At 47.2% G+C, this 17,964-nt stretch overlaps 1 protein-coding gene across 1 annotated transcript; it reads right to left on the bottom strand.

Moving 5' to 3' along the window:
• Positions 1-3,561: 3,561 nt before the first annotated feature.
• CHAMP1 (chromosome alignment maintaining phosphoprotein 1) lies at positions 3,562-16,487 on the bottom strand. The gene is made up of 3 exons (XM_061997210.1): positions 16,244-16,487; positions 7,855-7,941; positions 3,562-7,289 (listed from the first exon to the last, which is right to left on the bottom strand). Exon 3 carries the CDS (start codon positions 7,224-7,226, stop codon positions 4,365-4,367), a length of 2,862 nt encoding a protein of 953 aa, XP_061853194.1. The 5' UTR covers positions 7,227-7,289; positions 7,855-7,941; positions 16,244-16,487; the 3' UTR covers positions 3,562-4,364.
• Between the last annotated feature and the right edge of the window lie 1,477 nt (positions 16,488-17,964).

Here is a 17,964-nt window from a genome sequence, read left to right as displayed (position 1 = left end):
GAAAGGAAAATAAGGAAAAAAAAAAGGAAAATGAGACCTATTCTTTGGATTGTACAGCTCAGAAGAAATACCTTGTCAAGTATGTCAGACAATAACAATAAGCATGAACTACTTTGATTTTGCTTCTACCAAATTAATATTTAATACTTCTTTTAGAGACTCCTTCTCAGAACAGGCAATTGTGAAATACACATCATTCTTATTTTAAAACATTACTGTTGAATCCTAAACGTTCAAGTTTTGAAAAAACAGAGCTTTCCTCCCACAATTAATTTGCTCATTGATACAAGAATGACCAGTATCATTAACGTTACCTAAACGTTCACTGTCCAGTGGCTACATTCTACATTATTTCTTTGAGCTAGAGCTTAAGCAATATACTGATACACCTAGATGGCTATTTAGATACTCTTAAGTATGCTGAAAAAGATAAAATATTTATAAGTGGAAGTAATAATACTTCCAGGCATCTTTTTCAAACAACATGAAGTTATAATCTGTGACAGAAACAGCCTTTGCTTAAAAACACCTCAGAGTTCTCTCCAGAAGACTACTTTTGATTGGATGCTTGTGAAAATGCACTTTAAAAACATGACTGGACGTTCCATACAATTATTAACTCTTCCTTTTTATGCAATAAGAACCTCCCTTGACCTGCTGGCCACACTCTTCTTGATGCATCCCAGGATGCCATTGGCCTTCTTGGCCACGAGGGCACATTGCTGGCTCATGTTCACTTTAATATCAACCAGGACTCCCAGATCTCTCTCTGCAGAGCTGCTCTCCAGCAGGACGATCCCCAGCCTGTACTGGTGCATGGGGTTGTTCCTTCCCAGATGCAGGACTCTGGACTTGTCCTTGTTGAACCTCATGAGATTCCTCTCTGCCCAATTCTCAAGCCGGTTGAGATCCCGCTGAATGGCAGCACAGCCTCTGGGGAATCAGCCAGTCCTCCCAGTTTGGTGTCATCAGCCAACTTGCTGAGAGTACACTCTGTCCCCTCATCCAGGTTGTTGATGAAGATGTTGAACAAGACTGGCCCCAGAAATCCACTGGCCACAGGCCTCTAACTCGATTCTGTGCCATTGATCACCACCCTCTGGGCTCTGTCATTCAGCCATCTCTCAATCCATCTCACTGTCCACTCATCCAAGCCACATTGCTTGAGCTTTCTGATGAGGATGTTATGGGAGACAGTGTCAAAAGCCCTGCTGAAGTCAAGGTAGATGACATCCACTGCTCTCCCCTCATCTAGCCAGCCGGTTATGCACTCATAGAAGGCTATCAGGTTGGTCAAACAGGATTCCCCCTTGGTGAAGCCATGTTGACTCCTCCTGATAACCATCTTATCCTTCATATGTTCAGTGATAACACTCAGGCTGAGTTGTTCCATCACTTTTCCAGGGATGGAGGTGAGGCTGACTGGCCTGTAGTTTCCTGGGTCATCCTTCCTGCCCTTTCTGAAGACTGGCATGACATTGGCCTTTCTCCAGTCCTCGGGCACCTCGCCTGTCCTCCATGATTGTTCAAAAATGGTAGAGAGAGGCTTAGCAATCACATCAACCAGCTCCCTCAGCACTCTAGGATGCATCCCATCAGGGCCCATTGACTTATGAGCCTTAAGCTTGGCCAACAAGTCTTTAACCTCTTCCTCTTCCACCCAGGGCAAGTCCTCTGCTGCCCTGGGCATCCCGTTATCCTTGCCAGACTGGGCTAACCAAGAGTCGGCCTTGGCTGTAAAGACTGAAGCAAAGAAGGCATTCAGTACTTCGGCCTTCTCTGCATCCTCAGACACCAGGGCATCCTCTGTGTTTAGCAGCGGGCCCACATTACCCCTCACCATCCTTCTGCTGCTGATGTATTTGAAAAATGCCTTATTGCTGTCCTTAACATCCCTGGCTAAATTTAATTCTAGAAGGGCTCTAGCCTTCCTAGTTGCACCCCTGCATGCCCTGGCAATGTTCCTATACTCGTCCCAAGAAGCCAGCCCGTTTCCACCTCTCATAGAGAGCTGCTTTCTGCCTGAGTTGTCCCAGCAGATCCTTGCTCATCCATGGAGGCCTCCTACCTCCTTTTCCTCCTTTCTTGCGCATTGGGACATACTGATCCTGGGCTTGGAGGAAGTGGTGCTTGAAGACTGGCCAGCTCTCATTGGCACTTCTGTCTTCTAGAATCATATCCCATGAGATCCGTCCAAGTAGACCTTTGAAGAGGCCAAAGTCGGCTCGCCTGAAATCCAGGGTCACGCTCCTGCTTTGTGTTCTGCCTGTTCCACACAGGATCTTGAACTCTACCATCTCATGGTCACTGCAGCTGAGGTTGCCTCCAACCTTCACATCCCCAACCAGGCCCTCCTTATTCGTCAGTACCAGGTCCTGCAGCACACTCCACCTTGTTGATTCGTCGATCATCTGCGACAGGAAGTTGTCATCAACAATCTGTAGGAACCTACAGAGTTATAGAGTACACTTTTGACAGCTGTAAATCAAGATTAAAGAATCAAGTAGTCAAATAGCAAAAAACTATTAGAGAAATGGCATCAAGCCTTGATGATAGATTCCCAGAAATTAAAAGTAGTTAGCCGGTACTCAGGAGTGAGAAACAATTATCTGCCAGCAGTGAGACACTGAACTGTAAAGGTGACACCACTTCCAATTCAAACAAATCCTTCCTTGATTTCTTCCTTTTATTCAAACAGCCTAAGGCACCCTTTCAACCAAATGGCTTGTGCCAAGAGTGATGAAAGGATAGCAGAGGAGAAAAGCAGCTTTTATACAAAGTAAGACTATCCTAGCACAGCCTTAATACTCAAGTGCTGTCTTTTAGATTTACCTATAGCCTAGGGAAAATAAAGTATTCTAGAATTCTAGTCTGGACCCCATGAAAGCAAACAAAGGGCACTTGTCTTAGGGGCAAAAAGTGGGTTTGGTCCTGTGTGAGACAAGAAAGCTTGCTCTTAACAGGCAGTACTGAGAAGTCACCTAAATGTAGAACTTAACATGCTTTTCCCCTTCTTTCCAGAAATCCTTTTGAAACACAGAAGATATCAGACACAAACTTGGACGAAATCGATCTGAAGCTCTGGGGTAGGAGATTACACCTGGAGGTTTTTTAGTATTATTTATTTTACACTATCACCTTCATACTCTAAGCAGATATTTGCAACAGCTTAAGTCTAGGCACAACTTAGCCTGAGGAGAATGAAACTTCGTGTGCTACCTCCACTTAAAATCTATTCTCCTGCTCAATTATAAAGTACTGGACGTGTGTTTTTGAACACTTGACATGCAAACGGGACAAAAGCAAACACACTAGGTAGCACTACACAAGCACTGCTTGTGTCTTCCAGGGTTTTCCTCACCGACAGCTGATGTGGTTTCCTAGGGCAGAGGGGAAACCTCGCTTTCACAGACTGATGACTAGAAGGCTGAAGTATTCAGAGCAGAATTCCGGGACAAATTAGCATTTCTTGTTGCCAAAGATACTTAACAAGGCAACACGTTCAACTCAAAAGGTTTGGTCCTTGACTTGAAGGGAAAAGAAAAAGAAAAATGGCCAATGCCAGGTTGGGTTTCTTTTTATTGTTAAAAGCTTAAAGCGTAACATTTCACCAAATACAAGAAATTTAGGGGGTTTCTGACATTACAAACATCTGAATCATCAAGGGAAAGTGTTGAGCTATACATAGTCTGACGTTAATCCATCAATTTAAGGTATATCAATACATGCTTTAAAACATGGCCAAAATACAAAGTCACAAAGTAAGTACCTTGATGCTTTTAATTGTGAGACGAGGAAGTCAGAGAATTGAGTACAATAAATTTCAAAGGGATGACTATGCACTCAATTACAACCTCAGGGCGGAATAATTCCAGAAGGATTGGTGGTTTCTCATGCTTGGCTCACTCACACATTCAATTGGGCGAGAATTTTGAGAATTTGATTAAAAACCTTTTGAAAAACACGACATTTAACAAATGTGGAAAAAAAAGGAGTTCGGCCTTCACAGGAACACACCTGGATTGCTTTGCCACTCCAGTCCTGAACTGCCTGTGTGTTTTACAAATCTTTATAAAACTAATTTGTATCCGTTTTGGTTTCAAAAATGTAGTACATCTGAAAAATAAAATATGACTCTACTGATGGGTAATACAAAGACGTGGGCACGTATTGAAAATGACTTTCAAAAGGAAATCATTTTGGTAATACAGCTATAAGACAAGTTAAACATAGTACAATAAACCATGCATCTTCTGACTTGTCAGGTCGACTAAACTACTCTGTTAACATACAGCAACACTTCTGAACACTTCTGTAATTCAGCTTTCCTAGCACAAGGGGGAAAAAAAAAAACCAAACCCAGATTAAATTTGCTCTTCGAGTGGTTCAAGGCTGTCCAAGTGTTTTTTAGGTGTATCATCACTATGACGGCTTTGGCAATGGGTCAAATGTTTCTTAAAGCCTCGGGGGAAATTTGATTCAAAATTACAACGTGGACATTTCAACAAACTCTGACCGTGAGCAGCAACGTGATTTTTAAGGAGGGACTCCAAAAGGAAAGCTTTGCCACATATTTTGCATTTGTACGGGCTCTGAACGTTGTGCTTGTTAACCAAATGGTGCAGGACGGCGCCTTTTTTCATCGCCCGACAGCAGCAGATTTTGCAGTAATACTTTCCCTTGCCACGCTTCATGTACTTGGCTATTTCTTCCTCGGAGATGAAAGCCTCCTTCTCTTCGGTAAACTGCAGCACACACTGTGGCTGCGTGGGAGTAGTCACATCGAGTTTGCTCTCCTTGCCGTAATCAGACGACTCCATATCATACTGCTCTTGGTCACTGTTGGATTCTTGCTCCTTCATCTCCATCGAGTCCATCTCCATTTTTCCACACTCGCTGCTGTTTAGTTCGGAATCTGAGTTCTCCTGGTTCTCCTTCTTGGTCTTCTTTTTGGGGCACGAATATAACATGTCTTCTGGTGATTCTTTGGCTAATATTGATTGTTCATCCTGTGAGAATAAATCATCCAGTGGTTTCTGATCATCTAAACTGTGAGAAAGAAAGTCGCTCTCTCCAGACTCACTAGGTGTCTGGGGCTCAGAGGAAAAACCCGGAGCAGGTTTGTGAGGCTCGGAAAACAGCATGTTCTTCTGGATTTCAGAAGGTACAGTAGTTTCAGCGTGTCTCTGGACATCAGAGGACAAAGCAGCAGCAGTCTTCTGCATCTCAGAAAATACACTGTGCTTTTGAACGTCAGGGGAAACGGCAGATTTCTGGGAGTCGGTAAAAACAGCTTGTTTGGGGTTCTCAGGAGAAACGGAAAGAGCGGGTTTCTGGGACTCAGCGAAGAGGCCGTGTTTCTGAATTTCAGGAGAAATGGATTTCTGAGACTCCAGGAAGGAAGCATGCTCCTGAACTTCAGAGGAAATGGAAGCAAGTTTCTGGGCTTCAGAAAATAGGGCGTGCTTCTGAACTTCGGGGGAAGTAAGAGACGGCTTCTGGGCTTCAGAACATAGGGCGTGTTTTTGGCCTTCAGTAGAAAGAGCAGAAGTAGACACCTGGTTCTGGTGCTCAGAAAAGACAGCACGTTTCTGGACATCAGTAGACACGGTAGGATTAGATTTACGAGATTCTGGGAACAGAGCTCTTTTCCGAGGTTCGGGGAAATGAGCCCGTTTCTGAACCTCAGAGGAAGCAGCAGAGGTGGATTTCTGAGATTCAGAAAAAAACATAGATTTCCGTGACTCAGAGAGTTTCCAAGAGTCAGGAGACACCGAAGCGCCAGGCTTACGGACCTCAGAAAAGAAAGGCTTCCAAGAGTCAGAGGAAACTGTGTGACTAGACTTTCGAAGCTCAGGAGAAACTGGAGAAGAATGCTTCCACGTGTCAGGGGACAGAACAGGTTTCCAGCCTTCAGGATAAACAGATGAGATGGGTTTCCACGGCTCAGAAGAAACCAGAGTAGACTTCTGGGATTCAGAAAAGGATGTAGATTTCCACGAGTCAGAGACAAACCTCCTAGGCTCTGGCGACACAACGGGCCTTCGGGACTCAGGGGCAGACCTCCGGGATTCTACGGACATCGACATGGCGGACTTTGGGGCCCAGGAAGGAACCGCAGAGGACTTCTGCACCTCGTGAGGCGTGGATCTCCAGGGCTCAGGGGAAACGGTCGGACCGGGTCTCCATGACTCCGGCGAAACCGCAGGAGCGGGCCTCCGGCTTTCAGGAGAAGCAGCGGGAGCGGGCCTACGCATTTGAGAAGGATGCCTGCGAGGCTCAGGGGAGCCGGCTGGTGCATAGCGTCGGGGCTCGGGGGACACTGCTGCAGGAGGTTTCTTTAGCTCTGGTGAGACAGCTGGGGAGTATCTGCGGGGCTCTGGAGACACGGCAGGGGAATGGCGACGGGGCTCCGGCGATACAGCGGGGGAATGGCGACGAGGCTCTGGAGACATTCCTGGGGAATGGCGCCGGGGCTCTGGAGACACCGCCGGGGAATGGCGACGGGGCTCTGGAGACACTGCCGGCGCTGGCTTCTGTGGGTCGGGGGACACAGCAGGAGATGGCTTCTGTGGGTCAGGAGAGACAGCAGGAGATGGCTTCTGTGGGTCGGGGGACACAGATGGAGATGGCTTCTCTGAGTCTGAGGATACAGCTGAGGCTAACTTCTCCACATCTGGAGACGTGGCCTTGGATGACTTTTCTGGGTCTGGGGACATAGCCTGGGCTGACTGCTCTGACTCTGAGGAAGTTGCCTGAGCCGATTTCTGGGGCTCTGGAGATACTGAAGATTTCTGAAGCTTAGGGGAAACAACAGGTTCAGATTTGGGGAGTTCAGGAGAAAGGGAGGGTTTGCCTGTCTCAGGGGAAACTGTAGGTTTCTGTGGCTCCAATGTGACGCTGTTTTTGGAGGGCTCCGAATCTCCTTCTGCCTGTCCTTTCCGTTCCTCATTCCACTTCTGAGGTGCTGCATGCTGTGCTGTGATGTGATAATACACGTTGCAATACATCTTGCTGGTAAAGAAACATTTGTGGCAGTGAAACAGTTTTGCGCTTTTTTGATAAAATATAAGTTTACCCAAACCAGCAGCATTCATTTCATCACAATACTCTGGGTGTATGGTACCCATATGAATCTGTATGTTCTCATAGTCCGTTCCTCTGAAGTTGCAGTGATCACACTCTAAGCACTCTGTGGTTTTACGTAGTATCTGCAACACGTCCATTTTTTTCTGTGGTCACCAACAGTTTTCACAGCACCGCACCTCTTAAAGAGGAAGCTTCAGCTCCTGCAATAAAAGAGAAAGAAATCATCTGTATAGTTGGCTGCCAATGTGAATTTCAACTCTCTGTCATTCCTAAAGAACCACGTGCTCATTTTAGAAAGTGTTAACTCTTGCACAGGTACTGGAAATCCAAATACTGGTGTCCTCAACTTCTGCAAGTCATTTTACATCAGCAGAGTTTGAAACACAAAGCTTATAGTTAATGGTAGGCCTTCTTAGCTAGATAAAAAAAATCTGTAAGCAAATGATAGAGCAAGAAGCCACGTGATGAAGGGCTAAGTTTACGTCTCATTTCATAAACGTGACTTGCTCTCTCAGTTGTCTTTTCTTCACAGATTCAAAGTGCTTTTATTGACATTACATTACGTGAACTGGAAACTACAATTACTTTGAAACTGTGCCGCTGAGATAAAGCCATTTTGAAACTGCATCTTCTTCACAGAATTTAAAAACGAATTAGCTGGTTTTGACAAAGACAACAACAACAAAAAAAATCAAGAAAAGAGTAGCCTAAAGCCTAGGCCCAGTGTTTTCATCTGTTACACACCGTTTCCCATTCATTACTTACATGAAAAACAAAAGCTGCTGCTGCTGCTCATAAAGTCTTTATCCATGACGAAAACAATTTCTCCATTCCATCATTTTATCTGATGCCCTGATAACAACAAAAATGCTATCATAAAAAAACAGCAGTGACTTCTTTTTCCCAGTTGGTATAGATGACTTCCCTCTGTATTCAAAACATTGTTTGCCTCACCCCAAAGAGAAAGATGGAAATTTCTCAAAATCACTGTTTGTGCAAGACCTTTAAAACAAACCAAAACAAACAAATTTAAAAAACTCCAGAAATTCAGCATCTGAAATGCAAATAATTTTTAATTATTTGGCTATATTCCACTATTTCCAACATAACTTACCAGGATTAGCTACTAAAATAAGCAGAAAACTGTCACTTTCTATGTCTAACTGTATTATTCTCTGCGAGTCATTTTCATGTAAATATGGGAGGTACCTCTGTGGTGAAAAATCAGATTGCTAAGTGTATGTGAAATGCTCAGGCTTGTTTGTTGTAGGTCCAAATTAAACACGTTACATGATCATCGTGCTACGCTATCAATCTTATTTCGGAGGTCAAGACACATCGTTTCAAAACATACAAATTTTTTGTGTTGTTTTGACATTAATTTTCCTGTTTAAATATATATAAGACTGCCAAGTAATCAAAAAATAGGCATCCAAATCAAGTTTTCTTAATTTATTCCTAAAGCATTTTAACCCTGGTTTCTTATGGAAATAAGGCTTACACAACCACATTGCCCTACAGTCAACGCCAATCAAATTGGACAAAGGAATCCATTCTCATTTTAAATTTCTGCAACTTTCATGAAAATCAGGAAACTTAAAATCAGGAATTGAGTGGAGAATAAAAGAAATGCCTCTACCAAGGCTAAGGCTGAATATTTCACTTACAGCAACTGGCTCTGTTTAGCCTGTAATCAGTATGTGAATGGTTAGTATGCAAATAGCCTTCAAAGCTGCAGAAGGAGCAGCTTCTGATTCAGTTTTGTAGTTAGCGAAAAGGAATAGGATTAAAAATACTACAGTGGGGAGCTGTAGTAGGATTCTCGGGGAAGTGTGAAAGTAAATTAGTAGTGCTGCTAAAGGATAACATGGATACGGAAAGAGTAAAAAAAATAAGAGGTAAAGGAGACTGGCTGGGGAGTAACAGGCACCAATCCATAAGAAATAAAAGTTCCCTAGCTCAGCTGCTCACAGAACAACTTTTCTGCATGCACTGATCACACACTTCTCACATTAAGTCACAGGAATAGGTAGATTTCCCAAGGGGAGGGATGGCAGGACCACTGACAGGGCTTTACAAGGGATCCTGCTTTACATCTTTGAGACAAATGAATGGCATTGCCTGCAGGCTGGCTACACTTGAGAATTGCATTGCTCTACAAATACTGACATGGAAAGACCTTTGGGATGTAAGCTGCAGTGTCCCAGCACTATTAGCAGCCATACAAAAGACACCCCAAAATGCAGTCCACAGTGTATTCAATCATAAAGAGAAAACAGATCCACCATGCCCAGCTTCTCGTAACAAACTTCAAACATAACATCTTCAAACAAGATTCCTGTAAAAGATCAATAATGGCAGCACTCAGTGGTTTGTATCTCTGCAGGAAAAAAAACCCAAACTTGGCAACAGAAAAACCTCGAAGCAAGCCAGGTCTTAACATTCCAAAGACCAACAAATCTTTATGAATTAAGGTTTATTTTGGAGTTGCGAGATTTTCAGGAGGAAAGGAAGATTTCAATTTGAAAGTCAAAAACTCAGAATTGATAATATGAGATACAGAATTTATTTTTGTAAACAAATCACAGTAGAACATAATTAGAACATGCTGCAGTAATCACATTTTCAAACTCAAAAGGAATTTATCACTTCCAAAGTTGGCAGTAATCCTCAATTGTCCATTTTATTTTCTCTAGAAAACCCAAAAATGCTTTTCCAAACTGAACGTATCACAGCATACAACAAAGTTTACCAGACATTCTCTTCTAACTTCTTTGCAATTTCCCTTCTCTTTACACATCATCTAACTGTTGCCCTCTCTGGCGCCTTCTGTTCTTCACTCCTCTCAACTACTGCTTCACCCCACCTCCCACACTCTTCTTTTATTCAGTCCTATCTTACTTTGCAATGGAAATTTCCGTTTTCTTTCCAAATGCAACAGTGAGCAAAGGTCCCTGGCTCCCTAACACAAATTGTACAAGTTGTTGCTAAGTTTTTTTGGAACAGGAGGTTATTCTGGAACCAGAGAACTTACAAGCATTTCCTCATTTTCCTCTCCAGATACTTAAAAGTTGACATTCAAGCCTTTTACATAAGAAATAACATTCAAGAGTTGGAGCTTCTTTCTCTCACACTACCGTCACTCACCCCAATTTTAATTTTAAACCTTCAATACACTGTAGCTGGCAATCATTGAAGAGACTGCCTCTTCTGTTGAAATCTCTACTTGACTGACACATACTACTGTGCAAGACAACTCTTTGGTATTGCAGCACCTTAGGCCATGGCTCCATGAAACCATAAATCTAGTTTTAGAATAGTTGCTGTGAGACCAGTAACAAACTTGAGCAGTGCTGAGCCGCTATTAACTCATGTTGCCAATTTAAATTTCTTGAAACACTTCTGAAGGAGTAAACTCTGAAATGCTGCTGGTTCATTTCACATGTATCTGAACAGCTAGCCTGTTAAGATGTGCCTGTCAGTCCTCCCAATCCCCTCTAACTTTGAGATCAAACACCACCGTCTCCTCATGGTTCTGGCTGATGCCCTCCTCTGTGCACAGGCTTGTCACACAGGTAACCACCCGCTTCCCATTTCTCTTTGCCATCAGCTCCTGCATCAGAACTTGTTTTGGGCTGGATTCTGCCTTGCCTAATTGGGTGAAAGTTTGAGGAACAGCATGTTTGTGGACAGAGACCTGGGAGTCCTGGTTGACAATAAACTAACCATGAGCCAGCAACATGCCCTCATGGCCAAGAAGGCCAATGGCATCTGGGGAGCATCAAGGAGTGTTGGCAGCAGGTCAAGGAAGGTTCTGCTCCCCTTCTACTCTGCCCTGGTGAGGCCTCATCTGGAGTCCTGCGTCCAGTTCTGGGCTCCCCAGCTAAAAAGGGACAGGAGAGAGTCCAGCACAGGGCTACCAAGATGATCAGGGGACTGGAGCATCTTCCTTATGAGGAAAGGCTGCAGGAACTGAGGCTGCTTAGTCTAGAGGAGATTGAGGTGGGATCTCATTAATATTTGCAAATACGTAAGTGGTAGGTGTCAAGAGGTTGGGACATCCATACATTCTATTGTATCTAGCAACAGGACAAGGGGTAATGGGATGAAGCTGGAACACAAAAAGTTCCACTTAAACATAAGAAGAAACTATTTCACTGTTCAGGTGAGGGAGCCCTGGCACAGGCTGCCCAGAGGGGTTGTGGAGTCTCCTTCCTTGGAGGTCTTCAAGACCTGTCTGGACATGCTCTTGTACGATCTGATCTAGGTCTGCAGGGCAGTTGGACTGGATGATCTCTAAAAGTCCCTTCCAACCCCTACCATTCTATGTCACTCTTTTCTCGACAGTCCCACTCCAGCCAGAGCCAGCCGTGCTGGAAACAGTCTACTTAATAACCAGGTCCCCGTGGCTCTGAGCCTCCACGAAGTGTGATGTAATCTGTGCTCAGTGACATCTTTTTGGAAATACTAAAAAAGATGGAGCACGCTCCCTCTGCATAAATGCTTTATTACAGATATCAAAGAGCCCCAACCTGCACTTCTCTAACTCAAACCCATGAAAAGGGTAAGGAAAATAATTGGTGCGATCCATGTGGCACTGCAGAGAACTTGACCAAGCACTAAAACCTCATTCTGGTCATCTGAAGCCCCTTGAGGAAAAGTTTGAATTTCAGGGTGAAGATCAAGTTGTCATGAGAGGTTCTCCATGAAACACAGCAGAAGAGAGATGGCCACTAGAGTATCTCTGAAGCCTGCCTGAAGACACCTAGGGGAGACAAACAGGCTGTCACTCATCCCAAGTACAGATAACTGCTGTGCAGGCCCCAGGACACTTTGTTTTGTTGAACACTCTGGCAAGACCTACCTGTTTTGTAGAAAGGACACCTAAGCATTGCCCCTACTCAGACTCACAGGATGTGCCACAGCACAGTGGCTAAAGCTGAGGCTGTGCTGCACACCACTTTAAGACTACAAAGCATACCACATTCCTTAATCACTATTTCTGCATCCCCTCTTACTTTTCTCACATTTCATGGCTGCAATGCTGAGAAAACAAACACACACACAGTCAAACAGAATGAATTATATATTCTGAGAACATCTTACAATTGAAGCCGAAGCCTGAAGCCCAGCATTTGTGCCTGTCCTATATCTGCATTCTGTCTCCACTTCAAGAGGAAGTACTAAGATTCAACTATGATTCTGGAGTTTGCAATACTAACTTTAGCTTAAGGCAGTCAAGACTCACTCAAAGTCTGCCTGAGATGCAAAGATTTATACTGAAATCTACCTGAACAGGTAAGTGCTTCTGTCTACAAGCTCACTATATCCACTGATAACAAGCACAGCACCAACCTGTATCTTAGCTTGAGTAAAGGTTTTTGCTGACCTGAAGTGACACAGATCTATGTCCACTGCTCAGGTTAAAAAAATACTTGAAAAGACCCAGAGATTTCAGCAGTGGGATGAGTCTCCACTGCTGCTCCATCTGCCACCTCTCCCCTTCATGCATTTGGGAACCTACCTACAAAGGTCCCCACCACCAGCTCTCTCCTCCCTCCAGAGATGATGAAGATCCTTACACCAGTTTCTGCTCTCTGCAGTTCTGGCCATAATCTCCTCCACCACAGGCAGAGCAGAAAAACAGCACAGGTAAAGGATCAGTAACAATGACTCATATGTACCTGAGAAAAGAACAGTCATCACGACTTTTCTTGCTTGGTTCTCAGAATCCAAGAGGCCAAAGTCATGACTTGGCAGAAAGAGAAAGTACCCAGGAAGTCAGAGGCAGCAAGATAACTTCAAATTCTCAAGCTGGCTATGCATATTGCGTGGCAATCACAGAGTGTAGCTAACAGCCTTAGCAATCTCTGTTTAGCTCATGTTAGATTGGAACAATAGGAGTGGCCTAAGCTAATGCACAGAGCAGATAGACCTTCTGGTATCTTCCCCGCTATTTCAGAGCCCGTTCCTGGTTTCAGCATCCCAACATTCATGAGGGTCCCACTAAAGATTAAGCCATACTTCCTATAGCCTCTCAAACAACCTCCCAGTGGTAGAAAAGAAATGCCCAGGAGATGCTGCATGTAAGAATGAATCCACCCAGAGGATGGCACAACACTGACTCTGGCAGCTAACAACATGTCTCTACTTCTCAGCTCCAATCCACTTTCAAAGCTACACATCTCCCAGTCACTTCAGGTTATTTTTAATAAACAAATTCTCCACTCAGTGTTGTTACCTTTAATATATCCCTGCATTTTTTCTCTATAGAGGATAAGTCGTGACTGTCATGACGCAGTGCTGGAGGGAAGAAATGAAGGGCTCAAAGCTAAAGATCTAGATTGCTTGAGAGCACATAAAACTACAGGTTGCTTTTAATATGTCATCTAGAATTTCAGAACACAGCAACAAGTAGCCTGTCATTATTCTTCAAAATCAGATTGTCTTGGTTCTCATTGGCAGAAGGATCTATATCCCTCTTCCTCTTGATAAATCATCAAATCTAGTGAGATACAGACAACAAGGGCACCCAACACACATCAGTCATGCCAGAACAGCTGGGAAAGCCCTCAAGAAGAAAGCCTTCTATTTTCTGTGATTCTCTGCAAACCACATGGGACTCCCAATACGAGTCACTGCACAAGAAGGATGGCTGCTCATTTCCATCAGCCTTGGAAGTTTCTTGTAGGAAAACAGTTCAGTCACATCCTCTCTCGATGAAGAGGGTCCATGGTAAAGTCTGTTCCCAACACAGGAAAGCTGGATACAGTTGCATCATTGCCTCTACCAGCAAAAGCAAACCCAGACTATTGCTGTGTTTAAGCAAAAGGAAAAATGACATATTCTTGCAGTGCCAAAAAGTAAATGGCAGTCTGGTGGGAACATGATGCTTCTCTTGAAGCTACATCCCTGTGTTGTGACTGACAAGAAACAGAAGTTTAACTCCCAGAGGAAGCTGCACAGAAACATCCCCACAGTGTGGCAGAGCAGGCACTTCACATGACAAAGGGCAGGTTAAGGGGGTCCCTTCCAACCTATCCTGAACTGGACAGGCAGTGCTGCGCTCCTGCTCATCCAGTAGCACCCACAGGAATCTGACAGCATCATCAAAGCTGAACTCCCAGCTGCCAGCCCATTGATATGGGCTAAGCTCCATCAGCAATCATCACTGAACCGCAGCTTTAAAACTACATGTCTAAAAAAGGCACAAACCTCTGACCTGACTATCCACTGAAATGGCCAAACAGCCTATGAGAACACGAGACAACAGATCCAGGCTGTATTGTGTCATCCCATGTTTCCTGGAAATGTTCAAATGAAAAGTGAAAATACTTGATCTGCATGCAGATGACTTAGGACAGAACTGCAGCTGTTTTCCAAGATTTGCACCTTTGTTAAGAGAATGACAGGTCTACACAGTGAAATCAGTCCTTAATACAAGGTCTACCAAGAGCCTAAATACACCCATGACAGATTCAGGGTAGGAAGAATTAATTCCATGTACTTCTGATAGGGCTTTCTAACTCAAAAAATGGCTCCAGAAAACTTACTTCTGCAGAGCCTGAGTTAATAAGGTGTCACTGGACCCACTAGAGAACACAATCTAGTCAGGAATTGCAAATTAAGGCCATGAATCTTGGTGGCAGAAGGCTATGAATTCCATTTACATTAGTCTGAAAACAAATGAGGTTCAAGAGGAGCTTACAGAAGAACAAGATGAAATCCCAAGTCTCTATTCCTCACTTAAAAACAACTCAGTACAAGTCAGGCTTCCAACTACCCCTCTTCTAAGAACAGTGCTGAACAGTTACCAAGTGATGCAGCTTCCCTCTGTACAGACAGACAAGCATCAAATCCTCTCAACACCTGCACCAGCTACCACAGGCAACTGCTCCCCCAGCCCTTCTCTCAGCTCCAAAAAGTGAGTGCAGTTAACACAAATGGGCCTTCTCCAGTTTGGAAGTCAGCTCTGAATTGCCACAAGCAGTCGACTCGCTTCATCCATCCCTAACAATGTTAAGGATGCAACTTGGTAACACAGAACCAGAAAATCATTTCAGTCAGAAAAGACCTTTCTGATTACCTAGTCCAATCACCAACCTCACGCTACCAAGTCCATCACTAAAACATGTCCCTCAGCACCTCATCTACGTGTCTTTTTTTAATATCTCCAGGGATGATGACTCCACAACCTCCCTGGGCAGCCTGTTCCAATGCTTAACAACCCTCTCTGTGAGAAAGTTCTTTCTCATCTCCAATCTAAACCTCCCCTGGCACAACTTAAGGCCATTTGCTCTTGTCCTATCGTTCATTACTAGAGAGAAGAGACCGACCCACATTTCACTGCAACATCTTTTCAGGCAGTAGCAGAGAGCAAGCAGGTCTCTCCCTCAGCCTCCTCTTCTCCAGGCTAAACATCCCTCACCTACTCCTCATCAGACTTGTGCTCCAGACCCTTCATCAGCTTTGTTGCCCGCCTCTGGACACGCTACAGCACCTCAGTGTCTTTTGGTTTGCACCTGCTTCACCGATCGCACGGGCGACGACGCGGTCCCTGCTCCTGTCACGAGTGACGCGGACAGTCCCGCCGGGGACACGTCCCGTGCACAACTCGCCGCGCCCCGCAGCATCTCACGGCCAGGACAGCGGCACTCGCTGCGCCGCGCTCCACCTGCTCCTCCCTCCATCGCTTTTAACTTTCTTTCGGGGGGTACCGTGAGGCTGCCGGCGGACTAGGCTGTGCCGGGGCAAGCCGCTTCGCCCCCCGCTCCGCTGCCGCCGGGGCCGGGCCCCCCGCCGCCCGCCCATTCATTCCCGTCCCGCCGGGCGGTCTCCCCCGCCGCTCCCCTCCCCCCATCGTGCGCGGCGCCGACGCCACTTACGCCGCGCCGGTTTTGTTCCCCCGCGCCGGCGCCCACCGCCGCCCGCCGGCGCGACAACCCCCCCTCCCCCCTCCGCTCCCCCGCCACAGTCCCCCGCTCCCCCTCAGCGCGACGCCGCGGCGGGGGCTGGACAAGGGGAAGGCCCAGGCCCGGTGCCCAGGGGGAGGGGAGCGGGCCGGGCTCCGGCCGGCCGCTCTGTGCGTGTGTGCGTGCGCCGCCGCCGGCGGGAGCGGGGAGGCGGGAAGGGGTGTCCCCCCGCCCGCACTCACCGTTGAGGAACCTCCAGGGCGGCAGCGGGGCGCCGGGCCGGGGGAGGGGCTGGCGCACCCCCGCCAATGGCGGCGGCAGGCCGGGCCGGCAGCGCTCGCGGGCTCGGGCCGCGCGAGGGGCGGGGAGGAGGAGGGGGAGGGGAAAGGGGGGGGATCGGAGGGGGGGCGGGGGGGGGGGGGGCTCCGTGCTGGGGAGGGGCCCGGCCGAATAGCGGCCGCTTTACAGCTCCCCCGGGCCCGCCCGCTGACCAACCGGAAGCGCTGTCGCTGCGCGCAGCCCCGCCCCGCTTTTCCCCCCGCCCCGCTTCCCCGCCCGCCGGTGACGGGAGAACCGGGGGGCCCCGCCGACAGGGAGCGGGCAGCGCGCGGGCCCGGTCACGTGGCGCTGCCGTGGCGGAGCCGGAGCGAGGGGCCGCGGGAGCGGGACGGGCGCAGCAGGGGGCGCCGCTGTACCGGAGGGGCTCGCGCGGGGCGGCGGGCATTGGGGGAGGGGCCGCTCGCCGCCGCCTCCCGCGCACGGCGGCTCCGTGACAGCTCCGCGACAGCTCCGTGACGGCTCCGCGACGGCCCCGCCGCTCCCCGCTGCCTCCTGGTGCTGCTCCGCCGCCACGGCGCCCGCGGAAGGAGGCTCGGCCGTTCCCGGGGAGCGGGAGCTGTAACGTCGCCCCCGGGAGCAGGCTGGGCTCGCCGCCGGGCCTCCTCGGGGCACCGCACGGCAAAGCGCTGCGTCTTCATGGCGGGGAACGCGGGCTGGGGGGAAGCGCGGTGAGGGAAAGCGGAGGGAACGTGCTCCCGCCGGTCACGGCTTCCAGGGCTGTGCAGCGGGATGGCGACCTGCGCAACGGTTGTCCTGTGGCTGATGGTGTCTGACCTGGGCCCTTCCATGTGCTTTTTGTCTGCTTTGGGGGAAAGGAGGAGGGAGGAGGATGATCTTACTGCTCTCTGCACCTTCCTGAGGAGGGAATGTGGAGAAGGAGGTGCTGAGCTCTCCTCCCTGGGATCTAGTGACAGAATGTATGGGAATGGCTCAAAGCTGCCCCAGGGGAGGTTTACACCGGACATAGGGAAGCGTTTCTTTACTGAGAGCGTGGTCAAACACTGGAACAGGCTTCCTAGTGAGGTGGTTGAAGCCCCAAGTTTGTCAGTGTTAAGAGGCATTTGGACAATACCCTTAATTAAGTGCTTTAACTTTTGGTCATAGAATAAGAATTACTGAATGGCAGGGCTTGGAAGGAATCTCTGGAGATCATCCAGTCCAACCCCCCTGCTAAAGCAGGTGCACCTTCATCAGGTCACACAGGAACGTGTCCAAGTGGGTTTGGAAACCTCCAGGGAAGGAGACTCCACACCCTCCCTGGGCAGTCAGCCCTCAATCAGTCAGACAGTTGGACTAGATGATTGTAGCTTCCTTCCAACTGAAATGTGCTACTATGCTACTGCATTCTAATTCCATTCCTCATCCTACCTTCTCTTTATCAGTACGTGCTTGAGGACATATCTGATGACATTTCTTGCCAGCCCTGCAAGTAGCAGAAGGGGTTATGGATTGGGTCAGTGTGGCCTCTTGCAGGCATTGGCTGATCACTTTGCGGGAGGGAGGCATGTACCTTCAGAGGAGTTGTGGGTCGTCTCTAGATACTTGACGTCTGAACAAATTTGCAAGGAGCACACATGAAGTGCAGTTTTTTAAAGTCTTTTGTTTTTGGTTGCATTCTGCCTTC

Source organism: Colius striatus, chromosome 1, assembly GCF_028858725.1.
Source record: "Colius striatus isolate bColStr4 chromosome 1, bColStr4.1.hap1, whole genome shotgun sequence".
NCBI classification, from domain to species: Eukaryota; Metazoa; Chordata; class Aves; order Coliiformes; family Coliidae; genus Colius; species Colius striatus.
The sequence above is the reverse complement of the archived record's forward strand: the minus strand, read 5'-3'. Positions and strand labels throughout refer to the sequence as shown.

What these genes read in the sequence shown, in the direction of transcription:
- CHAMP1 (XM_061997210.1), bottom strand. Translation starts at nt 7,226, where the DNA reads ATGGACGTGTTGCAGATACTACGTAAAACCACAGAGTGCTTAGAGTGT.